At 44.2% G+C, this 14,035-nt stretch overlaps 1 protein-coding gene across 2 annotated transcripts in view; it reads left to right on the top strand.

Annotated features, from left to right (window-relative positions):
* The window catches only part of vps41 (VPS41 subunit of HOPS complex), a 228,384-nt gene that overhangs the window by 112,096 nt on the left and 102,253 nt on the right, over positions 1–14,035 (top strand). For both annotated transcript variants that reach the window (XM_073031609.1, XM_073031568.1), the window contains exons 7-9: positions 4,778–4,843; positions 9,929–10,048; positions 12,301–12,447. In XM_073031609.1, the coding sequence (XP_072887710.1) occupies positions 4,778–4,843; positions 9,929–10,048; positions 12,301–12,447 (333 nt within the window). The remainder of the gene's footprint in view (positions 1–4,777; positions 4,844–9,928; positions 10,049–12,300; positions 12,448–14,035) is intronic.

The following is a 14,035-nucleotide window of genomic DNA, read 5'->3' as shown; positions in this document are numbered from 1 at the left end:
CATGGTGAGAAGGCAGGTGTATGGGGTTGAGTGGGTTGTGGGATCAGCCATGATGGAATGGTGAAGCAGAGTCAATGGGCAGAATGGCCTAATTCTGCTCCTATGTCTTATGGTCTAAGCCCCTTTGCCATTCCTCTCACACACCTAGACAGGCTAAGATTAGAAGCGTTAGCTCTGTCACACTTATATTGATACTTGCAGTGAAATGCGTCATTTGCATCAATGACCAACACAGTCAGAGGCTGTGCTGTACATGTGATAAATCAACTTGAATCTTGAATTAATTTGAACAGTGCGAGAAAAGCTTTTCTCTGACGGCATCTATATCATCGAAAAATCTGTATCTGGAAATGAAAGGGTTACCGTGTGTGGAACGTCTGGCAGCTCTTGGGCTGTATTCCCTGGAATTCAGGAGAATGAGGGGGATCTCATAGAAACATTCCCAATGTTAAAAGGCCTGAACAGATTAGATATGGCAAAGTTATTTCCCGTGGTAGGGGAGTCTAGGGCAAGAAGGCATGACTTCAGGATTGAAAGACGTTCATTTAGAACTGAGATGCAGAGAAATTGCTTTAGTCAGAGGGTGGTAAATTTTTGGAATTTGTTGCCACGAGCGGCTGTGGAGGCCAAGTCATTGGGTGTATTTAAGGCAGAGATAAGTTGTTGATTAGCCAGGGCATCAAAGGGTATAGGGTGAAGGCAAGGGAGTGGGGGCGATTGGAAATATTGGATCAGCCAATGATTGAATGGCAGAGCAGACTCGATGGGCTGAATGGCCTACTTTGCTCCTTTGTCTTATGGATGGGTGAACGAGCATTTTGAAAGTTTATTTGTAACTGATATACAAATTATCACAAATTTTAAATGGAACATTAAGTGACAGTTATATATTTAATGTCTTTTGTTTGATACTCTCACTGAGTTGGAAAACCACGGCAGAGAGTGCTTTGGAGAGCCCCCTTCTGATCAGGATGCTGATAGAGAGTTTAAAATCAGACTTTCACGGCAGTTTATGAAAAAGAGCTTTAACCAGTGACCAATCGGCGTTTGGGATTGATTAGCAAGAGCAAATTGGTCCCTGAACACCAGCTCCATTGGAAAGAAAGCCCAGCAGTCTCTACTTTCTGCGAAGGCTGAGGAAAGTCCATCTCCCACCCCCCATCCTCATCACATTCTACAGGGGTTGTATTGAGAGCATCCTGAGCAGCTGCATCACTGCCTGGTTCGGAAATTGCACCATCTCGGATTACAAGACCCTGCAGCAGATAGTGAGGTCAGCTGAGAAGATCATCGGGGGTCTCTCTTCCCGCCATTACAGACATTTACATCACACACTGCATCTGCAAAGCTAACAGCATTATGGAGGACCCCATACACCCCTCATACAAACTCTTCTCCCTCCTGCCGTCTGGGAAAAGGCACCGAAGCATTCGGGCTCTCACAACCAGACTATGTAATAGTTTCTTCCCCCAAGCCATCAGACTCCTCAATACCCAGAGCCTGGACTGACACCAACTTACTGCCCTCTACTGTGCCTATTGTCTTGTTTATTATTTATTGTAATGCCTGCACTGTTTTGTGCACTTTATGCAGTTCTGGGTAGGTCTGTAGTCCAGTGTAGTTTTTTCTGTGTTTTTTTTTACATAGTTCAGTCTAGTTTTTGTATTGTTTCATGTAGCACCATGGTCCTGAAAAACATTGCCTCATTTTTACTATGTACTGTACCAACAGTTATGGTCGAAATGACAATAAAAAGTGACTTGACTTGAAATTAAGGAAGGCAGAGGCAAACACAGCAGCGATCGTCTGAGTGGACAGAGTCAGAGTGGTGATCTTGAGGCTTTAGCTCTCCGAGACTTCATCAAAGTGAGGCTTCTCTCAGAGAAAGCAAAGAAAGGCTCTAAAAGTTAACTTCCCTTTTTCATACCTGCTCAGCTAGGACAGTAGAGATGCTAGGCAGGATAGTTGAATACTTCTCTTGCAGGTTGTGGGAAGGCAGGGAGAATTCCAGTGTCCCTCATGACTGCACCTGCAAGAAGTGCATCCAGCTGCAGCTTCTAACAAACCGCGTTAAGGAGTCGGAGCCGGAGCTGGATGAACTCTGAATCATTCAGGAGGCTGAGGAGTGATCGATAGGACATATAGAGAAGTAGTTACACCCAGGGTGCAGGACACAAGAAACTGTGTGACAGTCTGGAAGGGGAGGGGGGTTCAGGAGCCAGTGCGAAGTACCCCTGTGGCCACCTCCTTCAACAACAGGTATATCACTTTGGAGCAACCCACACAAAATGCTGGAGGAACTGAGCAGGCCAGGCAGCATCTATGGAAAAGAGTACAGTCGATGTTTTGAGCCAAAACGTCGACTGTACTCTTCTTCATAGATGCTGCCTGGCCTGCTCAGTTCCTCCAGCATTTTGTGTGTGTTGTTTGGATTTCCAGCATCTGCTGATTTTCTCTTGTTTATATCACTTTGGATACTGTTTGGAGGGATGACCTAACAGAGGAAAGTCACAGTGGTCAGGTTTCTGGCACAGAGTCTGTCTTTGTGATTCAGAAGGGAAAGGGGGAGAAGAGGCACACTGTGGTGATAGGTGAGACATTAGTTAGGGGAATGGGCAGGAGGTTCTGTGGAAGATTTCCAGATGGTATGTTGCCTCCCGGGTGTCAGGGTCCCTTATTATCTGGGATCAAGTCCTCAGCATTCTTTAGTGGGAGGGTGGACAGCCAGAGGTTGTGGCCCATGTAGGTACCAATGACATGGGTAGGACGAGTGACGAGGTTCTGCATAGAAAGTTCAGGGAGTTAGGTGCTAAGTTAAAGGGCAGTACCTGTAGGGTTGTGATCTCAGGATTGCTGCTGAGGCCAGAACTAGGAAGGCTATACAGTTTAATATGCGGGTAAGGATTTGGTGTAGGAGGGTGGGCATAAGATTTTTGTATCATTGTGCTCTCTTCCTCTCTTCCAGGGAAGGTAGGACCCTTCCTAGTGGGAAGGTTTGTTAATGCTGCATGGTGGGGTTTGAAGTAGAGTTTCAGGGGGATGGCTGACGTGGTAAATTGGATCAGCAAATTTGCTGATGACACAAAGATTGGAGGTGTAGTGGACAGTGAGGAAGGTTTTCAAAGCTTGCAGAGGGATTTGGACCAGCTGGAAAAATGGTCTGAAAAATGGCAGATGGAGTTTAATACAGACAAGTGTGAGGTATTGCAGTTGGAAGGAAAAACCAAGGTAGAACATACAAGGTAAATGGTAGGGCACTGAGGAGTGCAGTAGAACAGAGGGATCTGGGAATACAGAAACAAAATTCCCTAAAAGTGGCGTCACAGGTAGATAGGGTCATAAAAAGAGCTTTTGGTACATTGGCCTTTATAAATCAAAGTATTGAGTATAAGAGTTGGAATGTAATGGTGATGTTGTATAAGACATTGGTGAGACTGAATTTGGAGTATTGTGTGCAGTTTTGGTCACCGAATTACAGGAAGGATTTTAATAAGGTTGAAAGAGTGCAGAGAAGGTTTACAAGGATGTTGCCGGGACTTGAGAAACTGAGTTACAGAGAAAGGTTGAATAGGTTAGGACTTTATTCCCTGGAGCATAGGAGAATGAGGGGTAATTTGATAGAGGTATATAAAATTATGATGGGTATAGATAGAGTGAATGCAAGCAGGCTTTTTCCACTGAGGCTAGGGGAGAAAAAACCAGAGGACATGGATTAAGGGTGAAGGGGGAAAAGCTTAAAGGGAACATTGGGGGGGCTTCTTCACACAGAGAGTGGTGGGAGTGTGGAATGAGCTGCCAGATGAAGAGGTAAATGCGGGCTCACTTTTGACATTTAAGAAAAACTTGGACAGGTATATGGATGAGGAAGGATGTGGAAGCATTGGAAAGGGTACAGAGGAGATTTACCAGGATGCTACCTGGTTTAGAGAGTATGGATTATGATCAGAGATTAAGGGAGCTAGGGCTTTACTCTTTGGAGAGAAGGAGGATGGGAGGAGACATGATAGAGGTGTACAAGATATTAAGCGGAATAGACAGAGTGGACAGCCAGCGCCTCTTTCCCAGGGCACTACTGCTCAGTACAAGAGGACATGGCTTTAAGGTAAGGGGAGGGAAGTTCAAGGGGGATATTAGAGGAAGGTTTTTTTACTCAGAGAGTGGTTGGTGCGTGGAATGCACTGCCTGAGTCAGTGGTGGAGGCAGATACACTAGTGAAGTTTAAAAGACTACTAGACAGGTATATGGAGGAATTTAAGGTGGGGGGTTATATGGGAGGCAGGGTTTGAGGGTCGGCACAACATTGTGGGCCGAAGGGCCTGTAATGTGCTGTACTATTCTATGATGAGAGACGTTTGGAGGAATATGGTCCAGGAGCAGGTCAGTGGGACTAGGCAGAAAAATGGTTCGGCACAGCCAAGAAGGGCCAAAAGGCCTGTTTCTGTGCTGTAATGTTCTATGGTTCTAATGGTAATCCTTTTTATGTTTTGCTACTGCAAAACAACAGATTTCATGACATACGTCAGTTATGATTATTATGGTTCTGATTTTGATGTCCACATCGCAAGAATGAACCAAAGAAACTACAAGGACTACTGGCCTTGTAATTGCCCATCCTGATGAAGGATCTCGGCCCAAAACACGGACTGTTTACTCTTTCCCATAGATGCTTCCTGGCCTGTTGAGTTCCTCCAGCATTTTGCCTGTACTGCTTTGATTTCCAGGATCCGCAAATTTTCTCTTGTCTCTCAGTTTCTTTTTGTCTTCATTTATATTTTAGATCGTGGCTCTTCACCCACAGTTCAGCAGATCAAGTAGCAAGCAGTTTATCACAGGGTCAAATAAGGTAAGCTTTGAGTTTTTCTATATATGTTAGGGACAACTGAACTACAGAGCAGACACGGCAACGTGGGGCAGTACGGCAACGTACTGGTTAGTGTAAAGCTATCACAGCGCCAGCGACGTGGGTTCAATTCCCACCACGGTCTGTATGTTCTCCCTGTGACTGCATGAGTTTCCTCCCACATTCCAAAGATGCATGGTTTAATAGGTGATTTGGTCACATGGGTGAAATTAGGTGGCGCAGGCTAATTGAGCCTGTCACTGTGCTGTATCTCTAAGTAACTATATAAATAAATAATGTCGTCGTCACGTTAATATGCACTGTTAAAGTGCAGCATGGTTAACAATATTTGCAAGAGTCAAATGGCTCACGGTGATCGCTTATTTTAAAAGTTTGCATCTATTTTGTGTCTGTCGTGTCCTTTTCAGAATGATCCAAACCACTTTGATGTGAGCTTTGATAGAGGTACACAAAATCATAAACGCAAACAGGCTTTTTCCACAGTCTGCAGATGCTGGATGTCCAAAGCAACAGACGCAGAATGAGCAGGTCAGACAGCGTCAGTGGGAAAGAGTAAACAGTTGATGTCTCGGGCTGAGACCCTTCTTCAGAACTGAGAAGGAAGGGGGCAGATGGGGAGGGGAAGGAGGATAGCTAGAAAGTGATAGGTGAGGCCAGGTGGGTGGGGAAAGTCAAGGGCTGGAGAAGAAAGAATCTGATAGGAGAGGAGAGTGGACAATAGGAGAAAGGAAAGGAGGAGGGGACCCAGGGGGAAGTAACAGGCAGGTGAGAAGTGAAAGGTCAGAATGCGGTTTAGAGGGGGGCGGATTTGTTCACGGAAAAGAGAAATCGCTGTTCAAACCATCAGGTTGGAGACTAGCCGGATGGAATATGAGGTGTTGCTCCTCCACCCTGAGGGTGGCCTCATCTTGGTACAAGTGGAATGGAAGTGGAAATTGGAATTAAAAAGTTTGGCCACCTGGTAGTGCCACTTGTGGCAGATAGTACGGAGGTGCTTGACGAAACTTTTTTGGCGAGGTCAGAACTGGAGGTCATGGGTTAAAGATACAAGGTGAACTTCTTCACTCAGAGGGTCGTGCGAGTGTGGAACGAGCTTCCTGCAGAAGTGGTAAATGCGGGTTTTTAATTTCAACATTTAGAAGAAATTTGGGTAAGTACGTGGATGGGAGGGATATGGAGGATTATGGTCTGGGTGCAGATTGATGGACTAGGCATAATAACAGCTTGGCACGGGCTGGATGGGTTGAAGAGCCTGTTCTGCGCCTTACTGTTCTATGACTCCATGACTTAATAATACCAGAAGTTCAGAAGACGTAGGAGTGGAAATGGGCCATTCAGGCCATCCAGTCTACTCTGTCCACCAGTCTACTCTGTCCACCAATCTACTCCGTCCACCAGTCTACTCTGTCCACCAGTCTACTCTGTCCACCAATCTACTCTGTCCACCAGTCTACTCTGTCCACCAGTCTACTCTGTCCACCAATCTACTCTGTCCACCAGTCTACTCTGTCCACCAGTCTGCTCTGTCCATCCAGTCTACTCTGTCCATCCAGTCTGCTCTGTCCATCCAGTCTACTCTGTCCACCAGTCTACTCTGAGATCATGGCCGACTCATTATCTCTGTCAACCTAATTTTCATGCCTTTTCCCTGTACTTTTGACACCCTTACTAATCAAGAAACTATCAAACTCCACTTTAAATGTATTCAATAACTTGGCCTCCATAGCCATCTATAGCAACAAATTCCATGGATTCACCACCTTCTAGCTGAAGAAATTCCTCCTCATCTCTGTTCTAACTGGACGCCCCTCTATTTTGAGGCTGTGCCCTTTGGTCCTACACTCCCCCACTATAGGAAACATCCTCGCTACACTTTTGTTCATTTCTCTGTGAAGGGAGGGGGGATTTTTGCGGGAGGTTGATGATTGTGGTGCCTTTCTTTTCTTTCTTCGTTCCGTGGCTACCCGGAGAAGAATTTCCAGTTGTGTTCTTTGATAATAAGTGAACCTTTGAACCTTTTGAATGTCCACTCTGTTTAGGTCTTATTATATCTGATATGTTTCAGTGAGATTCCCCCCCCCCCCCAATTCTTCTGAACTCCAGCAAGTACAGTCATCGTTAACCCTTTCGTTCCCATTTATAACCAGTGAAATGCTGATAAAGTTTCCTCATTATTTTAGGTAGTAGAAAATCTACGCCTCTTGAAGGATTCTAGCATCTTGTCATTCTTTTCAGTCCTACCTGGCAGCAATGCTTAAAGGGAAGGTTCTGGAAAGTCTGCCTCCCTGTAGAGAAGCTGCCTGCCTGTCTGCGTGCAGATGGCACATATATAGATAAATAATCCGTACCTCTGCACGTTCCCTTGTTCACTGTTAGTTTAACTTATCGCCCTCTGAGGATGGCCGGTACTGATGCATGGTGTCGGAAGTCCTGCTTGGTAAAGTTGTGAAATCCAGAGACCGTGGCTCAGTCCCTGACAAATAATGAAACACTTGGACGTGCTGGAAGCCAGCAAACTCTGTAATTCAATTCCGATTGCGCACCGTGGAACAAATTAAACTGACCATGAAGCGGGGTCTCTGCGTGCATAATGAAAGGAAAAATCCAGCAAAAATTTGACCACTAAGTACTGAAGTGAATATCAAAAATATACAGAATGGCTGAGAACAAAGATACCATTTTGTCCCATTGCCCTCAAGAGAAGAGACTTGTACTATAAGACCCTCAGAAGAATCCTCGAAGAATGCAACCATCATTTTATGCAGAAGACGGTGAATCTGTGGAATTCATTGTCAGAGTCAGTTGTGGAGGCCAAGTCTTTACGTATATTTAAAGTGGAGGTTGAGAGATTCTTGTGTGGTAAGCGTATTAAAGGTTACAGTGAGAAGGCAGAGGAATGAGGTTGAGAGGGTTAATAAATCAGCCACGATGGAATGGCAGAGCAGACTAAATGTGCCAAGTAGCCGAATTCTGCTCCTATTTCTTATGGCTTATTTAATTTAATTTTTTATACATGTTGTTATTGTAGTTTATGGTTTTTTAAATATATTGTGTTCTGATGCTGCCGCAAAACGACAACATACATGCCCCTTCACTTATCTGAATATCGTCTGCAAACCTGGCACAAAGTCATTGACTCCCTTATCCAAATCATTGACATACAAAGTAAAAAGAAGTAGTCCCAATACCAACCTCAGCAAACACCACCTTTCAGCAATCAAGCAGAGTAGACCGCCTTTACTCTGACTCTTTGCCTCCTGCCAATCGGCCAATTCTCTATCCATGCAAGTACCTTTCTCATAAGTTCCTATGGGCTCTTATCTTGTTAAGCAGCCTCATGTGCGGCACCTTGTCAAAGGCCTTCTGAAAATCCAAGTACACAAAATCCACTGACTCTCCTTTGTCTATCCTGCTATTTCTCAAAGAAATTCCTTCCAGTTTAAGATGACGCTGGTGAGACACAGTGACGCTTTAGTGGCAACAAGCAAATCTACCAACTGCTCTATTAATCACGTTTTTTCCTGGCTTGCAATCAGTAGCCTCTAACTTCCCTTTCGGAGTAGTGCTTTTGAAGTGCCTGTGCAACTTGGCATTTTTACGGTGTTCTGGGTGATTCTGTGAGCTGGAGTCTGAAAGGTGCAGTATGTTTGTGACAGCGTGGCGGGTACGGACTGAACCAATGCGGTGGGACCCGAGCCCGAGAGCGAGGAACGAGCTGAAGTTTGGCTGATTTACAGCACGGGACGTCGGAGTTCAATTCCGCCACCTACGGTCCGTCCTGCTTATAGAATGTGTGGGTTTCCTCTGGGTGATCCGGTTTCCTCCCGTAGTCCAAAGACGTACCAGATAGGTTAATAGGTCATTGAAATTGCCCCGTAATTAGGTTAGGGTTAATTGGGGTTATGGGGTACGAAGGGCTGGAAGGGCCTACGCCACACTGTACTGCTAAATAAATAACCAGAACACTTGAGCTCAGCGTTGAACTGGGTCTCCAGTGCGGTGAGATAGCAACTCCAGTGTCATCTGATTCTGGTCATACCTCCCAGCGTCGCCCATGGATTCTATTGGCTCATTTCTCATTTTCCTGTTCTTCTCAGTGAGCTCGTGTCAGCCAATAATTTGCTTGATTTTCTACTTGTGAATCAGTTAACACATTTCCATTAGTGGTGATGTTGCCTTTAAGATCTGAATTTGGGTTCTTATAGTGACTGATAGTACCGAAGGGTTAACTACAGAGAGTAGTGAGTACCCGGAATGTACTGACAGAGGAACTGGGTGAGTAGAGTACGACTGCAGCATTTAGGATTCGTTTGGATTGGTACATGGATGGCAGGTTCTTAGAGGGCTATGGGCACAAATGGAGAGGTTGCTGTGGGTTAGCAAGGATCAGTTGGGTTGAAGGGCCTGTTTCTGTGTTATATAACTCTGTGACTCTCTCACCACATCTAACAAAGCCTAAAGACATGAGATTCTGCCAATACTGGCAATCCAGAATGCTGGAGTAACTCAACGTGGGTTTCCTCCAAGTGCACCAGTATCCTCCTGCGCTCCAAGACATACGGGTTAGGGGGTTATTTGGTCACATGGGTGTAATTAGGCAACATGGGCGCTATGGGCAGAAGGGCCTCTTATGTGATGTATCTGTAAGTAAAAAAAAGAACCAGGGTCTGCAGAGAGAACAATCTAGGGTATTGTTATGGCTTACACATTATCAAGTTCAAGTCAAGTTTATTGTCATGTATACTGCCAAAGAAGACAATGTTTCTCCGGACCAGGATGTCAAACACAGTAGTGCACATAACACACAATAACTTAGAAAAGAAAGAATTAAATCTACAAATAAATTACACATACAGTAGATAAACTAAGTGCGTAAGTTAAGTTTCAGACTGAGGTCCTCTTCCCTAATTTTGAAAAGTTGTTTCTGTATGGCTTGTATTTAATTTAGTGAAGGATAACTCATAATATAATAAATTGATAAGATCGTAGTTGGACTTGTGATATTTGCAGTAATTTTTAATCTTTTCTCGCTTCCTCTCCCTTCTGTTTCCACACGTTTGCTGCTAGTTGCTGCTATACGAGCGGAACTGGCTGAACCGGTGGAAGATGACGGTGTTACACGAAGGAGAAGGCACCATCACGAATGTGAAATGGAGAGGCAGCCTCATTGCATGGTCGAACAGTGCGGTAAGGAATCCGCTGCTTTCCAGTAATACGCCGATGTTTAAGGAATTATTAATAAAGAGGAAGAGGGCAAGTAAACTGGAGGTGTAAATCTGATTTCTCTTGTTCTTTTGTTTGTATCATCCGCAAACTTAGTCACAAAAACCATCAATTCCATCATCCAAATCATTGGTATGTAACGTAAAAAGAATTAGTTCCAATGCAGACCCTTGTCTCTGGCAGCCAACCGGAAAAGACTCCCTTTATTCCCACTCTTAGCCTCCTGCCAATCAGCCACTGCTTTATCCATGCTAGAATCTTTCCTGTAATATCATGGGCTAGTAGCTTGCTAAGCAGCCTCATGTGCAGCATCTTGTCAAATGCCTTCTGAAAATCCAAGTACACAACATCAACCAATTCTCCTTCGTGTATCCTGCTTGTTACTTCCTCCAAGAATTCCAACATATTTATCAGGCAAAATTTTCTCTTGATGAAACCAAGCTGACTACAGCCTATTTTATCATATACCTTGAGGTACCCCAAAACCACATCCTTAACAATCGACTCCAACGTCTTCCCAATCACTGAGGTCAGACTAACTGGCCTATAGTTTCCTTTCTTCTGCCTCTCTCCCTTCTTGAAGAATGGAGTGACATTTGCAATTTTCCAGTCTACCAGAAGCATGGAAGAATCTATTGATTCTTGAAAGATTATTGCGAAGACTCGGTTCAAGTAATGAGTGAAGACCTTTGTCTTGCATGTGTCAATACAAATTGTTTCATCACAACAGTGTGTTGAGGTAGTACAAGGCAAAGCAATAACAGAGTGCAGAATGAAGTGTTCCAGTTAATGAGAAAGTACCGTGCAGGTGAATAGTGAGGTATACAACCGTAACATGGTAGATTGTGAGGTCAAGTATCTATTTTATTGTATTAGTGGATCGTTCAATAGTGTTACAGCCTCAGAATGGCGAGGTGTCCTTTTAGAATGGAGATAGAGGAATTTCTTTTAGTCAGAGAGTGGTGAATCTGTGGAATTCATTGCCACAGGCGGCTGTGGAGGCCAAGTCATTGGGTATGCTTAGGGCAGAGGTTGATAGATTCTTGATTAGTCCGAGCATGAAAGAAATCAGGGAGAAGGCAGGCAATTGGGGCTGAGGGACAATGGATCAGCCGTGATGAAATGGCAGAGCAGACTTGATGGGCCAAATAGCCTAATTCTGTTCCTGTATCTTATGGCCTTATGTTTATAATAGCAGGATAGAGTCTGCCCTTGAGCCTGGTGGTACGTATATTCAGGCTTTTGTATCTTCTGCCTGATGTAAGGGGGGAGAAGAGAGAATGTCTGGGATGGGTGAGTGGGCTCTTTCATTATACTGGCTGTTTTATCAAGGCCGTGAGGAGAGTAGCCAAAGTTCTGGCCAGGACACATGGAAGAAAGAATATGTTGTTTCCAAAATTCCTGATTTTAATGGTGATATTTTTACTTAGAGCCAGTGTACTCCTTGTGTATTTCTTGGGTATATTTAATGTGTACATTAATATGTTCTTGATTAGTTGGGGCATCAAAGATTATGGGTTGAAGGCAGGAGAATGGGACAGAAGGGACAATAAATCAGCCATGATGGAATGGAGGAGCAGACTTGATGGGACAAATCGCCTATTTCTGTTCCTGTGTCTTATGTTCTAAGAAAATCTTGGATATCTTGCATTTCAGGGAATGCGTTGCTAACACCAATTTCTACCGCGGAGAAGGAGATGAAGTTTTGTCGTCCACTTCCGTGTTTCCCAAATGTGTTACTCTCTGTTTAGGGTCTTGACATCCATAACTGAGCAACAAACAGTCGACATTTTGGGCTGACACCCTTCTTTGAAGGGCCTCGACCTGAAACATCAACTGTTTGTTCATTTCCATGGATGCTGCCTGATCTGCTGAGTTCCTCCTGCATTTTGTGTGGTGTTGCTTTGGATTTGCAGACTTTCTGGTGTTTATCAATAATTAAGAACATTTTGGAAACTTTCTTTTCTTCGATGGAGGCTATTAACTATGCTGATTACTGGTTCTAAACACATTTCTTTATTTGAAATACCATGTTTTCAAAGAAGTATTTTAGAAAACTGGGAATTGACCTATCATCTTTATCCATGGGATATCAAGATTATGGTGATGTCCTTCTTCCATTCCAACAAGAACCATCTCCTCCGTGTGCCTAACTTTAATGAAAAATCACATTAAATTTGTCAAATTCTACTTACCATACTCAATCCATTTTCTAGGGAGTCAAGATATACGATGCCAGCTCAAAGCAGCGAATCACAAATATTGCTCGGGACAACACAGACTTCCGGCCGGATATGTATCTCTGCAGCCTGTGTTGGAAGGACAACCTAACGCTCATTATAGGTTGGGCAACATCTGTTAAGGTAAGTTCTACTTAACATCAAAGACAATTTTTTGAAGGGTTTTCTTTCATCCTGAATTATCAAGATTGTTCAGGTAGCAATCGTAATTTTGTTCTAATGTTTTAATAGTTTTGAGTTGAATAATGGTTAATGTATTTCTGATTCAGAATATGATTTAGTTATTGTTGTACATTGAAACCTATAGTGGAAGGCGCTAACAATCAACACACCCGAGGATGTTGCTGGGGACAGCCCACAATGTCACCACACAGATGGCGCCAAAACAGCATGCCATCGGAAGGACAACACAGAACACAACAACAACAGCAAAACAAGCCCTTCTCCTCCCACATAGCCAGAAACCCATACACACGGACAGTCCTCCAACTCCAGAACAGGCCTCCAGCCTCCAGGCTTTGTCCATCGGGCTTCAACTTCTGATCCACCTTCTGGTTCAGATCTGTGGTAGCAACTCCGGACTAGCCGATGACGGTGCCCTGAACTCCAGGCTCGAACTTCAGGCGCACCGATTCACTGGCTCTTGTGCCGCCTGCTCGCACGGAAATCTGATCCTAGATGGTCTGCGAACATGGAGTAGACTCTGGATTTCCTTCGTCCGTTGCCCAAGTTACTAACCTTTGAACACGGAGGTTTTAGTGTTATCGTGGGGAAGACATCTTTTGCTGTTCCCCTCTGAGTACCTGCTCGTACCCAGTTGAGAGAAGCACGGGACACTGTTTGAATCTACTCTTTTTTTACTAATGATATTGTCTGTTACACTCAATGTACACTCAATGGCTACTTTATTAGGTTCAGGAGATACTGAACAAAACGACCGCAGAGTGTATATATCTGTGGTCTTCTGCTGTTGTAGCCCATCTGTTTCAATTTCCAACGTGTGTGCTCAGAGATGCTCTTCTCCACTACACCACTGTTGTAATGCATGGTTATTTGAGCCTTCCTGTCAGCGTGAACCAGTCTGGCCATTCTCCTCTGACCTGCCTCATTAACAAGGGGCTTTTGCCCACAGAATTGCTGCCAACTGGATGTTTTTTTGTTTTTCGCACCATTCTCTGTAAACTCTAGAGACTGTTGTGTGTGAAAAATCCCAGAGGATCAGCAGTTTCTGAGATACTCAAACCACCCTGTCTGGCACCAACAATCATTCCACGGTTAACGTCACTTAGATCACATTTCTTCCCATTCTGGTTTTTGATCTGAACAACAACTGAACATCTTGACCATGTCTGCACGCTTTTATGCATTGAGCTGCTGCCACATGATTGGCTGATTTGATAGTTGCATCAGTGAGCAGGCGTACCTAATAAAGTGGCTGCAGAGTATGTGTAAGTTTAATAATTTAATAGATTACTTATTAGAGAATGACGTAATCCAAATTAATTGTTCCTACAGATTAGTGGAGAAATTAGAGGGCAAGTTGGAGTCTTAAGGTTTGAAGGTCCAGCGATGTGAACGTGGAACATCTACAGACCTAGCCTTTATATCAGGTTAGCAGATCAGTGTGGATGAGGGCTGGTGGCCCAACGGAGTCAGAAACCTGTCAGCTGGTTCTGGAGCATTTACGAATCAGTGAGATCGGAGTTCGAGG

Source organism: Hemitrygon akajei, chromosome 1, assembly GCF_048418815.1.
Source record: "Hemitrygon akajei chromosome 1, sHemAka1.3, whole genome shotgun sequence".
In the NCBI taxonomy this organism is placed as follows: domain Eukaryota; kingdom Metazoa; phylum Chordata; class Chondrichthyes; order Myliobatiformes; family Dasyatidae; genus Hemitrygon; species Hemitrygon akajei.
The sequence above is the reverse complement of the archived record's forward strand: the minus strand, read 5'-3'. Positions and strand labels throughout refer to the sequence as shown.